Source organism: Perca flavescens, chromosome 5, assembly GCF_004354835.1.
Source record: "Perca flavescens isolate YP-PL-M2 chromosome 5, PFLA_1.0, whole genome shotgun sequence".
Lineage (NCBI taxonomy): Eukaryota > Metazoa > Chordata > Actinopteri > Perciformes > Percidae > Perca > Perca flavescens.
The window spans coordinates 19,391,777-19,406,504 of NC_041335.1; the positions used below are offsets into that span (position 1 = coordinate 19,391,777).

General features: G+C 38.4%; 1 protein-coding gene across 1 annotated transcript in view; it reads left to right on the top strand.

The window, feature by feature from the left end:
* unc5ca (unc-5 netrin receptor Ca) overlaps window positions 1-14,728 on the top strand; it is a 104,418-nt gene that overhangs the window by 62,959 nt on the left and 26,731 nt on the right. Inside the window, exons 6-9 of the mRNA XM_028579138.1 lie at window positions 136-303; window positions 642-806; window positions 5,333-5,389; window positions 13,910-14,101. Coding sequence (XP_028434939.1) covers window positions 136-303; window positions 642-806; window positions 5,333-5,389; window positions 13,910-14,101 — 582 coding nt within the window. The remainder of the gene's footprint in view (window positions 1-135; window positions 304-641; window positions 807-5,332; window positions 5,390-13,909; window positions 14,102-14,728) is intronic.

The window sequence follows — 14,728 nt, forward strand, 5'->3', positions numbered from 1 at the left end:
TGCTGTGCAAGAAATCTTTTTGTTTAGCAACGCCTTGCAAATGTTGTTTTTGTTGTTTTGTTAAAATGGCTGATTAGTGCATGTATGGATTACTGTATAAATGAAGTTACTGACTAAGTGGCTCTCTTGCCACAGTGAACGGTGGTTGGTCGACTTGGACGGAGTGGTCGGTGTGTAACAGTCGCTGTGGACGGGGCTTCCAGAAACGAACCCGCAGCTGCACTAACCCCGCCCCTCTGAATGGAGGACTGCCTTGTGATGGACAGGCCATACAGAAACTACCATGTACCACACTGTGCACCGGTAAGTCTATTCTAGTCCAATTTTATTTATTGATTTAGTTTGTGCCATTTTGTTTTGGTAGACTCTACTGTTTCCACGTCACTCTATCCATACTGTACTGTATCCTTTGCTTTGTTGTTCTTTTTTACTCTGTGGTCCCAAGTTTCTACCTGTTCTGTACTAAACTCAGCTTCTGCTGAATTCCACTTCTATTCTTTTTCTTTTCTGCCCTATATATGCTACACTTTGGGGGTCTGGGACATAATTGAGGACATTGTACTCTTTTCGTTCTCTTTTTTTCCCTTGTTTTTTTTGTATTTCTCATTCTCTTGGCTCCTTTTCTTATCCTTTCCCTCTAGTGGACGGTGTGTGGACAGAGTGGAGTAAGTGGTCGGCCTGTGGGACGGAGTGTACCCAGTGGAGGAGGAGGGAGTGCAACGACCCAGCACCTAAAAATGGAGGAAAGGACTGTGAGGGGCTGGTACTCCAGTCTCAGAACTGTACCGACGGACTCTGTATGCAAAGTGAGTTGACGATAATGAATCTTCCAGGGCAGAAGCATTGATGTATCTCTTCTAAAAGTTATTGAAGCTGTGTCATATATCATACCTAACCATGAAAGATGAGTTTGCCAATTCGAACAAATACCTTGCAGCGTCTGCTTCAGATGTGAATTGACTTGAAGGGGAATTGACCCCCGGATAAGGCAGGCCATTGGGGTGGTAATGCATGGTGAGAACAGGAGCGAGTGAAGCGTAACATGACAATTGAATGGGTTAATTTATAACCATATTGAGAAACCCATAACTAAATATAGTATGAATGAAATGAAACCTTAGAAGTGCTGTTGTAATGTTAGCAATGGATTTAGGTTAGCTGATAGCTGAAGTAGCTGTAATTTCTATACTGAAGATGTTAGAAAATCAGTCTTGAATAAAACATCCATCCAGTTATTGACAACCCAATTACATTTGAATTACAATTAGTGTCCAGCTAAACCAATTGAGTCAGTAGGCTTTGGCAGGCTTGTCAACATGGTTGTGCTGAGACGTTGTACCTTGGAGACATGTCATTCATAATCATACTTCATCTTTCTTCTAGCTTGCGTTGCAGTAAAGTTTGGCAGTTTTCCTCTCATTGTTCCCGTCCTCATTTCTCGCCTCTTTCTTCATCGGTCCTTTTATCTCACTTTCCAGTCCTCCAGCAACCACTGCTTCTCGTGGCATTAAGACTCCTATCTTCAATGCCATCTTTCTTGCCTCTTCCTCTCAGACCCTCTGGTTTTATGCATTTCTCCAGGAGCCTACCACTTTTGTGTATAGTGATTTGCTCTTGTTCTGCTTCACACATGCACTTTATTCTTCTGTGCACATTGTGAATGATGTATAGAGTTTTTGACTCCCCTTAGTTTTCCCATTTTATTTGTCCATTACTCAAGTCACAAACACCTGTTTTATAAGGAAAGTAATGATAGATAATGATGTGGAACAATCATCCAAAAAAAAACAATCATCCAAAAAAAACAAAAAAAAACTGTAATGATTTCTGACAAGTAAAAAAGTTTCTGCATGGAAAACTCAACTGTGGGTTGAGTCATAACGGCACAAATATAGCAGCAGCAGTTTTTCCAAGATGGAGGCAATTATATTTGTTGACTTGTAGTTAATAGTGCTTGTTACTTCCTGTGCTCAGAGTAATTGGTAGACAAGCATTTGACATGAGATAGAGACCTGTCAGAGAAGTGCAGCGAAGAGAGAAAATAACAGGAAAATAGTCCTTTTTGAAACAAGGCTTGACATTATGCCATCAATTCTCATTGGTCTTTCTTTTCACATAACATGGCAGCCGTAGAGAGATTTTTTCCTCCATAGCGAGAATTATGTAGGAAACATTTTTCGCTGAAGTTAAAATTGACCTAGTCTATATCCTTTGCGTTCCACTTCCAGGATTGCTCCGGTGCTGCAGGAAATTCCGCCGGATGCATGTATTTTCCGTTTCCTTCCTTCCTACTTTTATTTTACCTGATGGTGTCTTGTTTTTCAAGGAGTCTTGGCCAAAATGGCAAATACATTCAGCCAAACAGTGTGAATAGTTAGGTCTCTTTGATCCCACAACTCTTACCGAATTTGATAAAAGAGCTATGACCCCGACCTATGAAAAAATACTTAAAATTACATACATAGGTCTCTTTTAAGAGAATATGTATTATTGCTGCATAAACTCTACATAGTCTCTTATGTATTTTATGATCCCAGTTTTTTATGTGATAGTTATTGGTAATTTTATATGTACTTTAATGGTTCTATGATATATATTCTCGATCTTATAATACGCAGTTTTTGTTGTCTATCTTTAACTCAGTTACATTTCTGCCTATTGCGTTTTTGCCACTCTTCAAAAATTTTAAGAATTTTAATCTCAATTAGGCATTTCTGGTCAAATAAAGGTTAAATAAGTCACAAGCACACATTCAGAAAATCTACTTTATCAGTGAGCACAAAGCCTTCAGCCAAGTGAGCCGTTGCGTTGTCAGGGACTTCTTTCTGCAGCCCAAGGAGAGTGGATAGCAGTGATGATTTAATTTATGGTCTATGTCATGAGCAATGGAATAATATTATATAATCCCTCAAAAAGATTTTGCCCCTAGCCACTTTTTTGACAGAAGTTACTGTATGTGCAGAGCCCTGCCCACTCCTTACGTAGTGTATTATATACTGTCTATGCTCTATCAAAAGGATTCCCTGAGGCATGTGGGGCCACCGAATCTGGGATATAACCTAGAGAGGTATAGATTTAGGCTCATTTCCCCTGATTGATTTTCTGTCTTTAAAATGACTCCACAGACGTGGTTTTATGTCAGCACTTATGTTTCAGCTGTTTCCTGTACCATTTACAGGAATCCATGAACTGTGTGTGTGTGTGTGTGTGTGTGTGTGTGTGGTTATTTAGAGGGGATAGCTGAATGCACAGCATTTTATAGGTAGAGTATATTTGAAAGGCTTGAAGTGATTCATGGACCATTCTTCCATTTGGTTTATGAATGATGGATCTTTTAAAATGTGATCTTTACACAGACAGAAAATGGTTCGTTGTTGGTATCCAATTGGCCAGTTACACTGTTTAAGTTGGTTCACATTAGTAAAGCATACAAATGTTTATGCTGTTAACTCCAGATATAAACTGCAATTTTAGTTTCTGCATTGTTTATGTTGGATATGTGTCTCACATTTTGAACACCAGGTCTTTGGAAATCAATTTAATGGGAAAAAAAGTACAGCAGTGGTTAGTTGCTGGTTTTAAAATGATTCACTTTTAGGGTGTCAGGGTTGTGAATTAACTGATAATGTCAATGGGGATGTTTTAGATAGTGCTCTGTAATTGACTTTGTGCTCAAAAAGCACTTCACTGTACTCTCCCTCTTTTTCTCTTTCTCGTTCTCTCTCCACCAACACGTCCCGCCTCTCTATTCATCTCTTCCTACGTCTCTCGCTGCCCTTTTTCTAAAGTTGTCCTGTTAAATCCTAAGAGGTAGAAATCCATTTGACCTCACTTCTGCCCTGCGTGGAGTGCCTCCTCTCTTTTTGTGTTTATGTGTTTATCAGTGTGAGTCTGTATAAATGTGTGTGCGTCTTCTTGTGATAGAAGTTTGATGCCTTTCTCATTTTTTTCTTTTCTTTTTGATTTGCTTGTGTTTTTTTCTCTCCTGGCCTGTTGACATTTTTCTGACACATCGATCGGGATTCTTGGAACAGATTCAGTCAGAGCTCCACTGTGTCATCCTTGAGAGCATGACATTTCACTCACTTCCTACCCTCTGTGTGTGTGTGTGTGTGTGTGTGTGTGTGTGTGTGTGTGTGTGTGTGTGTGTGTGTGTGTGTGTGTGTGTGTGTGAAGCAAATACAATCTGCTGTGTAGTCTCTAAAACCACAAGTAATCACTAGAGATAGCTGTTATGTAACTTTAGTGCTGTGAAAGAACATTTAATCGTGTTTGTGTTGTATTATACAAAGCGATCAGTAGTGTCAGCAGGTCCTGCAGAGCATCAAAGGAGCCATCTCCTCATTGAAAGCTCTATTCATCCCACTTTTGTTTCTTCTTGTTAGCCATTTTCTTAAATGTTTTGTCCTCATCTGTGCCATCTTTTCTTTTCATAATGCTTGTGTTAGCTTTTGCTAAATCGATTACGCTTCATTTTCCTGTCATCATGTTTTCCTATTTGTTTGAACAATTGTGTTATAATTGGAACATGATAAGTTTCTGTCATGGCATGTTGCTCCTACTGTCATCACTAATTCAGACATTAATAATGAAGGCATTTGTTAGATACAGTCATGTAAATGCAGTCATTTGCAAAGTCATTTCATACAAGAATAAGAAATTTGATAAAACCATGCTGAAACATGGGAATTCATGCCAATAACCATCTTGAATTATATGGCTAACCAAATTGCAGTAACCTTAAAACTCCTGAGCAATGTAGCCGAGCCCCCTGCATAGCTTAAAAGAAATGCCACATCATGCTTGTCAACTACACGCATGTATGTGTACATGTATGTTTATCGTTTTCACATCACCCCGCTTAACCTCGTCAGTTTTACTTGCCCTTTGATGATGATCAGTGTATCTTGTACGTCCAGCTGGTCTGGCAAGAAGCTTTTAAGGGCACCATGTTGCTGTGTTTGCCTTTATCAATTATACACTAGCGCTTCAATTATACATCAGTGCATCAGCAGTTCATCTGTGTCATAGGCCTTCTGTCTGACTAAGTGGACCACTCAGTATGACACAGCAATAACCGTCTTACAGACACTAGGGTTTCTCAATTTATCCTTTTTAATAATAAGCTTTTTGTTTTGTTGTCAGACCTTTTGTCAGACAACTAAAGTTAATGTAGGAGAGCAGCAAAGTGAGAAAGACACAAAGAAAGAAACAAACTTTGACATTTGTTTTTTTTGTCCCATTTTATTTGACGTATTTGTTTGATTTTGATTGTTGTGTTCCTCTCCCTTCCTCCATCCATTCCACCATCCCCTTCTTTTCTCGTCCCAAGGTTCATTGTTTCAGATGTCCACTGAGCCCAAAGAAAAGAGTGATTTGGGAATCCCATGTAAGTTGATGTTTTATGTTTTATCATCATCCACTTTGTCTTACTCATCTTAGTGTTTCTTTCTTTGATTGAGCTTTGACCTTTGGCTCATACATTGGGTTTTATTGCTACATGTCATTTTGATACATGTGCAATCTTTGCTGTGACCATCAAACAAAAGTCTTCAAACAGTTGCTTCACTAGTGTTAAAACTCCGCTCTGCTCTCAGACAAAGGAAGTCATAGTAGATTAATCATTCACAACACTGCTTGTACGATGGAAACATAAGTTTTTAAAGCCTATGTACTCTTACTAAATGATTGAAGGTTATTATTATTAATATTAAGGTTACAATTATTTTACCATCCTCTAGGTATTAACAGCAGAAACCACAATTTTGTGTTTTCCTCCTTCAAAATACAGCTTCAAACTCTAAAAATGTTATATATAGTTTATATATAGTTAAACTGCAGAAAACCGAAAGACAAGAATGCCAGTCGCAAAGACATGATATACACATATCATAAACTTTAACAACGTTTTATAACCTTTACAGGTTATGCCTTAAAGCATAATTAACTTTCTGTGATATATTAAGTCAAATTTTATTCTTATTTTTCATGTACCTTTATATTTTACTTTACTAAAACACAATCAGTCTGTAGTGCCGGATCCCTGAGTTGTGTCTGGAAAGTGAATGCACCATAGCGGTGACAGATTCCCTTAATTAACTTAATTCTTTCTTTCTTCCTGTCTGATAGCCGTGAATCGATTCAGCACCAGTTCACTTGATTCACAATTTGTGTAGTTTGTTGCAGCTGTGGTCATTTTGGAGAGTAGCCAGCCAGCTTTGGATCATTGCCAAAGTAGGCAATTTGCCTTAGTTCTGAACACTTGCTTTGTGTTTACAAGCGTATTGTCTCACTGAGAACTTAATGGAGCACGGTTCAACCACAGACACTGATCTGAGTGAATCTTTGATTCGGTTTCACTGATTTGACCCATTGTCTTTGAAGTATCATCCAAATGAATGATTGATTTGTTGAATTAGCCCATCAATATCATTTGTAGAAGAGAAAAAAATAATAATGGATCATCTGGCAAGTGGAATACTTCTTTGGGAAGTATAAAAGCTACTGAATGAGTTTTAAAACGCATGAGAGATGATAATAGGGTGTAAAACATTCATATTCAACTGTACTTGCTATCCTCCTTTCTTCCTATCTTGCTCTTTTCCTCTCTTTCTTTCCATCTCTGTCACTATTACTGGTGTTTCCTTAAAGTGACAACGGAAAGAAGAAAGACAAATAATAATTGAGAGATGCAAGAAGGAAAGGACCTTTGCCATTTATTATTATCGTGATTTTTTCTTCTCTCATTGTGGGAGCTCTCGTTTTATCTTCAAAGCAATCTATAAGCATCTCTGATGTGTTCTAATGACTTGTTTAGCTGAAGCAGTTTCATCATCCCAGTGTGTTCTGTGAGATGACTAGACCCAGACAGATACAGACAGAACTGGAGATGAGATATAGAGGCACTCATTGCTCATTTACCAGATTCTCACTCTGGTTTTAATATTCGAAAATACAGTCAGTAACATGAGCATTGGGGATGTTGAGTGAGTGTTTTTGAGAATCACTAATCACCAAGCTGGAGTTTGACTACACATATAAATGTAATGTGTAATGTAGAACTCAAATGATACTTTCAGCCTACGCATGTCCACGTGGGGCAGCCCAAACGTGTGAACACGTCCACCAGCAGACACTCAATGTAGTATAAACAGAACAGTGGACAGCAGACACCCCTGCTGTCCATGTCCTGTCCATATCAGGGCCTTATGTCAGATTACAAATGCAGTACTGACCCTTTAAATATCTGGTTCGACATCCAATAGCTGTGTTGGCAAAATCTGATTCTGCATCCACACTTCTCAGTTAAACGGGCAATATGGAAGATTTCAACTGCTCCAAAACATAAACCATGGATGTACTGTATCTGCAGGGAGGTGATGTGGTATTTGGTCAATACCAGTGACTTGGTATATACATATAGGTGCTGAGATTTCTATTTCCAGAACATAGCTCCCTGCCCGTATTCTCTTTTTGGAAATAGAACCTCCATAGCAACAGGGATTATTAGACAATGTCCATTATCTCCTGAGAGTTGGTTCTTGATTTCAAAACAAGTCAGACCTGATTGTGGTAATCACACTTAAACTCAACTTGACCACAACATGGTCTTTGTGGGTCATTCACTTATAGTAAATGTCACATTTAAAGTCATTATGGTCACATTGCAGTCACATGTAGATTGTGTCTTATGTATGAAGTCTGAAAACCTTAACCCACAAGCCAAAAAAGCGACAAAACAGCATTATAATTATCACTGCTGTTTTTTGCATTTGCACCCTAATTTGCTAGCTTACTTGTCTCTTTTTTGAGGATGTAACATGTCTGTTTGTGTCATTCACAGACCAGCTTAGTTTAAGGCGATGAGAAGGGCAGGAGGTGGCTGAACTGTAGATCTGTGTGGAGGGAAACAGCTTCTGCCACTGAAAGAGGTCATAATGTCCCTTTCAGTTGGATAAAACAAGTTTCATTTAAAGGCTTGTAACTAGCCCAATTATTAAATAGTTGCAATTGCACTGTATTACAGGGTTGTTATACAGTGCATGCAATCTAATGACTTTATATACATGTGCAGAGTTTGTTGTCATATAAATCCACCCTCTGGCTTTAGTGACTCTAAAGTTACTCCATATTTTAATTCTTGGCACCAAGGTTTTTTTGCCATCCCCATTACAGAAGATAAGGATAGACACATTCACAAATGACTGCTCGCTTTCTCTCTCTGACCATCTCGCTTCCTTTCATCTCTGCCAGTTACTGTACTTAGAGCGGATGACATGTGTGAGTGCAGTATGGGTGGCGTTTGCATGTTTGTGCTCAAAAGATCAAAAAGGCAGTTGAATGAGTTTCAAGTGGTGATTGTCCACAGCTCTGCTTTGGAGGCAGATCACAGAGAAGATAGAGACGAGCTAAGCGGAGTTATCCTTGTTTTTCTCCTCTTTAAATCCTCTCCGTGGCAGATTGGACAGACTCCGAGAATGACAAAAAGCTCAACCAATCGATAGACAGCTGGGGCTTCTGTTCCGATAGCCCATGTCTGTTATCAACTGTATGTGTGTGTGTGTGAGAGAGAGAGAGAGAGAGAGAGAGAGAGTGTGTGTGTGTGTGTGTGTGTGTGTGTGTGTGTTTGTGTGTATAATTCTTGCAATTTCCGGAGCCCCAAACCTTTATTAGTCACACACTTAGGCACATAACTGTATGTGACCGAATTACCAGAATTTTTTTTTAGATGAAGTTTTGCCTATGACAATGGCCATTATTTTGGGGCACAGTGAGTCACAGCATCAGTTAGTCCACAGACACACACACTAACACACACACACACACACACACACACACACACACACACACACACACACACTAGCTCACTCACTCAACTAGACAGTACACTCCAAACAAACGGTATGGTATGTGCACAGTGAACAAAACATTTTGGGTTCTGCAACTGAGGATTATTTGGCTTTGATCACACAAATAGGCGCAAGACAAACACACTATTCAGTCTTGCTCTAGTAAGGTAACACTGTAAAACTATGACAAATTCAATAACAAAATTCAGAAACACATTTACTACCCTCATTGAACACTCCACCTCACCATCACATTCCCTAATGTAAAATACCAAGATTTCATAAACCATCATGAATTAAAAATCTATTAACAAAATGGAAAATTTAGAATAAAGATTTTTTTAATTTTAATTTTTTACCTGGGGACTGACTGTACTGTAATACAAGAGTTTCTCAGGTAGTAGTACATGCACACACAAGCATGCAAAGTCATGACACATACAGTACAGGCCAAAAGTTTGGACACACCTTCTCATTCAATGCGTTTTCTTTATTTTCATGACTATTTACATTGTAGATTCTCACTGAAGGCATCAAAACTATGAATGAATACATATGGAATTAACAAAAAATTGTGAAATAACTGAACAAATGTCTTATATTTTAGATTCCTTAAAGTAGAAATGGTTTTCACTTCACAGGTGTGCCTTGTCAGGGTTAATTAGTGGAATAATTTTTTCCCTTATTAATGGGGTTGGGACCATCAGTTGTGTTGTGCAGAAGTAGGGGCCAACAAGTGCTAAGCATCTCTGGGAACTCCTTCAAGACTGTTGGAAAACCATTTCAGGTGACTAACTCTTGAAGCTCATCAAGAGAATGCCAAGAGTGTACAAAGCAGTAATCAAAGCAAAGGGTGGCTACTTTGAAGAAACTAGAATATAAGACATGTTTTCAGTTATTTCACACTTTTTTGTTAAGTACATAATTCCACATGTGTTCATTCATAGTTTTGATGCCTTCAGTGAGAATCTACATGAAAATAAAGGAAATGCATTGAATGAGAAGGTGTGTCCAAACCTTTGGCCTGTACTGTACATATATGGAAGAAGTACAGTAAATGTATGACAAATGACACTGAATGCAGATAGCAAGTGAAAAAACTGTCAGCAATGTATCTCGCCTGAGCTGTTAGAAACTACAAACTATGACAGTTGTCTATGGGAGCATGGATGTTTTATAAGGGGCTCATACTGTACATACTCATACAAACTGTCTCCATGTCAGCTGTCTGCAAAATTGTCAGCAACCTCTCCAAGTTTCTTTTTTCTGCATTTGCTAACACCTGTGTACATGTGTGTGTGTGTGTGTGTGTGTGTGTGTGTGTGTGTGTTGGGGGGAGATTTCTGCATGCACAGCATTTTATAGGTAGAGTATATTTGAAAGCTTGAAGTGACTTGTGTGTGTGTGTTCTGACCTTTGAAACAGGACATTCTCACTCATATAAAGAGCTGTCACATATGTCTTGCTGGAACATCACAGATTTGCTTATTCAATTCCTCTCCTAATTTTTGAAAAGCACAGGAGACAGTTGACTTGTGGAGAAAAGTTAATATGGATCTGTGCATGTCAGTGCTCACATCAGTGCCCATGAAAATGAACATAGGTGTGTACCTATTAGTACTTAGTCAGACATGTGCTCTTTCCTCATTCTATCACTGCTGATTTTGTCACTCTGGCTTCGCAGAGCAGAGCCTCAGGCCATGCTTAGATACACACAGCGGTCCAAACACATTATTCATTCATCTGGGTTTGGTTGAAAGTGCACATCCACTTTCAGTCCCTTTTTCCGCCCCCATAGTGTCAGAAAAATACAGCTTGTTATTCAAGGCTGTCAGACAATAAAAGAACACCAGAATTAAAGAATTAACTGTTTTCAACCAAAGTAGCACTTTTGGTTTTCATGTAGAGGCTAAATGAATAGACACATACAGAGCACAGAGAGGACTTGAGTGATGGAGAAAGGCTGCTATACATTAGTGCCAATCTTCTGTTCACACCCCCTCCCCCCCATGTCATTGAGCATTCAGAAAGAGAGAATGAAGGCATTTTTAAGATTTTGCTCAAATGCAAAGTCAATCCATCAAGGAAATTGAATTGCATGTTCATGCGGCAAATAACTTTTAATGGTCTATTTAAAAAAAGAGTTAGTGAATTTTGCATGGTCAACTGCAGATTCTGTGAATTCAGTGACTCAGAAGATATTTCTCTGTTTTTTATATATATATATATATATATATATATATATATATATATATATATATATATATATATATATATATATATATATATATATATACTGTATATTTTGTTATTCCGTCCATTTCCTTGAAACCAGTCGTTTTAGTATGGTTCTCAGTTGCATAAGCAATGATTTACCAATGCATGATTGGTTCAATAATGTGTACAACATTGTGGCTGTTCTTAACTCTTTGCAGTACATTCATTGTATGTTAGGATTTTAATAAAGGATAAATGACCATGGCTCAAGCACCATTTGTCAATGAATTTGCTTAGTTGGCCACAGTCTAGATGATTTGTGTGATGATTGTGTGAAAGCGATAATAAAATGTAGGACAGAAAAACATTAGGAAAAAAATTGAAAATCTAAAGAAAAAGGAAGACATTTGGTATCCTGCAGTTATATGTAGGTTACTCAAGCAAGTAGACGCTCTAATGGGGCGTGTTGTTTCATTCATCTATAAATCAAATAATTGTAAATAGAGAGACAGGGAGTCAGGAGAGAGGTGTGAGTTATGGAGAGAGATGAAGGTCTGAGAGAAGTGGAATACAAACTGATAGACAGTGAAGTAAGGATTTTTAAGCCCACTGGTATAAAACACGTTACACTTAATACACACACACACACACACACACACACACACACACACACACACACACACACACACACACACACACATATCAAAAACACAGCAGGATAACATATAGTGTACCAATAAAATTTAGGAGTAATATTTTTTATGGCTGTCTGGCACGCCACATATTCTGAAGTTACAGACCTTCAAGTTAAAGTAGAAACAAGTTAAAGATTCCCTAAATAGATGAAATGATGGTGATCATAATTAAGATCAGGGAGTTGGTACTTAAGAGGATTATCCAATTCTATTCCCCCTTGGCAAGTGCACGGACCTTAATAACAGGGCAACTTTGTGCAGCAGTGTCGTGGCATTTTTAAAGCAATCTGTTTAACATCAAAAAGTTGGTCACTGCATATGACAAAATCTATAGGGGTTCAACTTTGGAGATTTAAAGGTGGTGCTCTAAGTCGGAATTACATGTGATGAACAAATATTTGGCAGCGATTTCACAAACCCCCACTGTGTCATAAATATTTGTGAAAAAGTGCAAACTCTTAAACACAGATCAGGGCTTGTAAATATGAATTATATAAATGTTTTATTTCCAGCACACTCTGGTTTATGTGACACACTGTTCACAACATTTGTGCTTTACACTATACACCATGTTAATACACATTACCACAATGTTATTAGCTGATTATGCATATATTTGCATTTTTAGACATGGGTTAAAATAGTGGTTATTTTACAAAATATTGTAAAACACTGGTATTTGGAAAACTTTGGTATCATGTTTCTATGTCTTGGGAAAAGTGCTCAAAGACATTTGGTTCATCACAGTCACAGACTTAATTAGGAGGGACATGCTTTGCCCTCATGCACTCAGCTCCCCAGAGACACTAGAAGTGGTTCATAGCTCCCTCAAGTGGTAAATGAGTAACTAACACCATCAGGAGTGACCTCTCTTCTGCAAATGTGTGCATCATGCTTTGGCATATGTGAGCAAATGTGTGTGTGCCTCATCAAAGGATTCTTTCATGCTTAATCAAGCTCATGTTTTCTGAACTTGTTCTGATGTACACCAGCAAATCCTTCAGCAAATGACTCAGTTTGTAGCTAAAAGACTGTTATCTGCCTCTCAACTTTAAGGGCAGATTAAAAGGAGAATTCCTATAATTTTCTGTCTTCTTCTTAATAGCTGCAGACCCTTCTACAGTACTAGCTACAGAGGACATGATTATACAAGGAGTGCTTTATGTGTGAGGCTACTCAAAAGTTTCACGGACACATTTTACATATGTAGAATTGTTTGTTTTGCTGCTTTGAAGTTCAAGTGCATTTCCACCCTCTCCTCTCCTCTCCTCTCCTCTCCTCTCCTCTCCTCTCCTCTCCTCTCCTCTCCTCTCCTCTCCTCTCCTCTCCTCTCAGGTATTGTGCCCTACTTGTTTTCTCTTCCCTGCTTCCTTATTCTCTTTTTATATACTTCTTTTATTCTCTTTATTCAACTCCCATTCTCTTCCTATTCACTCATTTCTATATTCTTCTCCACTTATTGGCTTTCCCACATATTGCTTCCTCATCATTTCGTCCCCATGCTCTTAATTTGTCTCCTCTTTATCCTTTCCTCATTTCCTCTCGCCTTCATTCTAAAGCTTGGCTCCTACCTTTTACCATTCATGTCACCCATCACTTAAAATGTTCTTAGTCTGCTTTAAAACATGGATCATGAATAGCAATTCCACTGCTGTTCTCACTGAAACACCATTAAAGTCTCAGCTGGATTGAAAAAGGATGTTAGCACCCTTGTAAAATAATTAACAGCCGTATTAAGTTTTAAGAGTTGCTACCATTCTTTTTTTTATGAAAGGGGTTTCTGTCTCTCTCTACCTCTGTCTAGACAAATGATCATATTACACAAGCTGGGGGGGCTATTTGAAAATTTCATTTGAAATGGAACCTGTAGCGATTGTCCTTTTGAGTCTGATAGGTGGTCTGAGGTAAAAGTGAAATTGTCGAGAGTCATATCTAGTTAATTTGAAGCCTGCAACTCATTTCATCTTGTCTTATGAATATTACTTTATTCTCTGCCACTGCCCTGCTGTTCCACAAGAGTTATCATTGTTGTATCTGTTTATTTCTTTCTGATATACATTTCCTCTTAAGCTGATTTTTTTTTTTTGTTGCTTCGTGCTTAACATCTGTCTATAATTGTGTCTCTCTTCCTATTTGTGTTCCCTCTAGCTGCTCCAAGTACAGATGATGTGGCACTATACGTGGGCATTGTCATCGCAGTGATTATGTGCCTGGTCATCTCTGTCATCGTGGCGCTTTTTGTCTACCGCAAGACACACCGTGACTTTGACTCGGACATCATTGACACCTCGGCACTTAACGGAGGCTTCCAGTCTGTTAATATCAAAACAGCCAGATCAGGTAAGAAATTACACTTGACCCAGGATGGAAATAATACTAGAATATCCTGTAGAAGTACTGGTACTTGGTTTAAATAACATCAGGCTAAAAGGCAGTGTGTCACTGCCCTCTCTGGTCAAACTTTCAAGCCTGTTGCACCTAATCACACCAAACAGTGATGTCACGGTTTCCTGCGGGGGTGGGGTGGTGTTAAGTTACTTTTTAAATATTACATGTTAGTTGAATTGTGTTGAAAACAGGTAAAACAAAAAGTTACAAACTGTGTGGCCGTTGAATGAAAGAAAATATGCTATTTTTGTTTGCTTCCAAGGCCCAATGGAATCTCTCGAAACATAACCAAACCCACTACTTAATTTTGATTTTAGAATTAACTCAAAAAAGTACAAGTATTTTAAAAAAGCCACCCAATCACAATAAATGAAGTACAGTACATGTAGTGAATTTTTTCACCTCTTTTTAAAATTGTGTTTTATCTTGGAATATGGCAGTGAGATAGGGAGTTTTGTCATTCAGGATGTCATATGCTTCAGTCTGAATAGTCACCTAGATGCTCCATGGAGGACATGCAGGAAGGCCAGAGCCCGGTCCGCTACCAAACAGAATCCCCAAGAATGATAGGGACCTAGA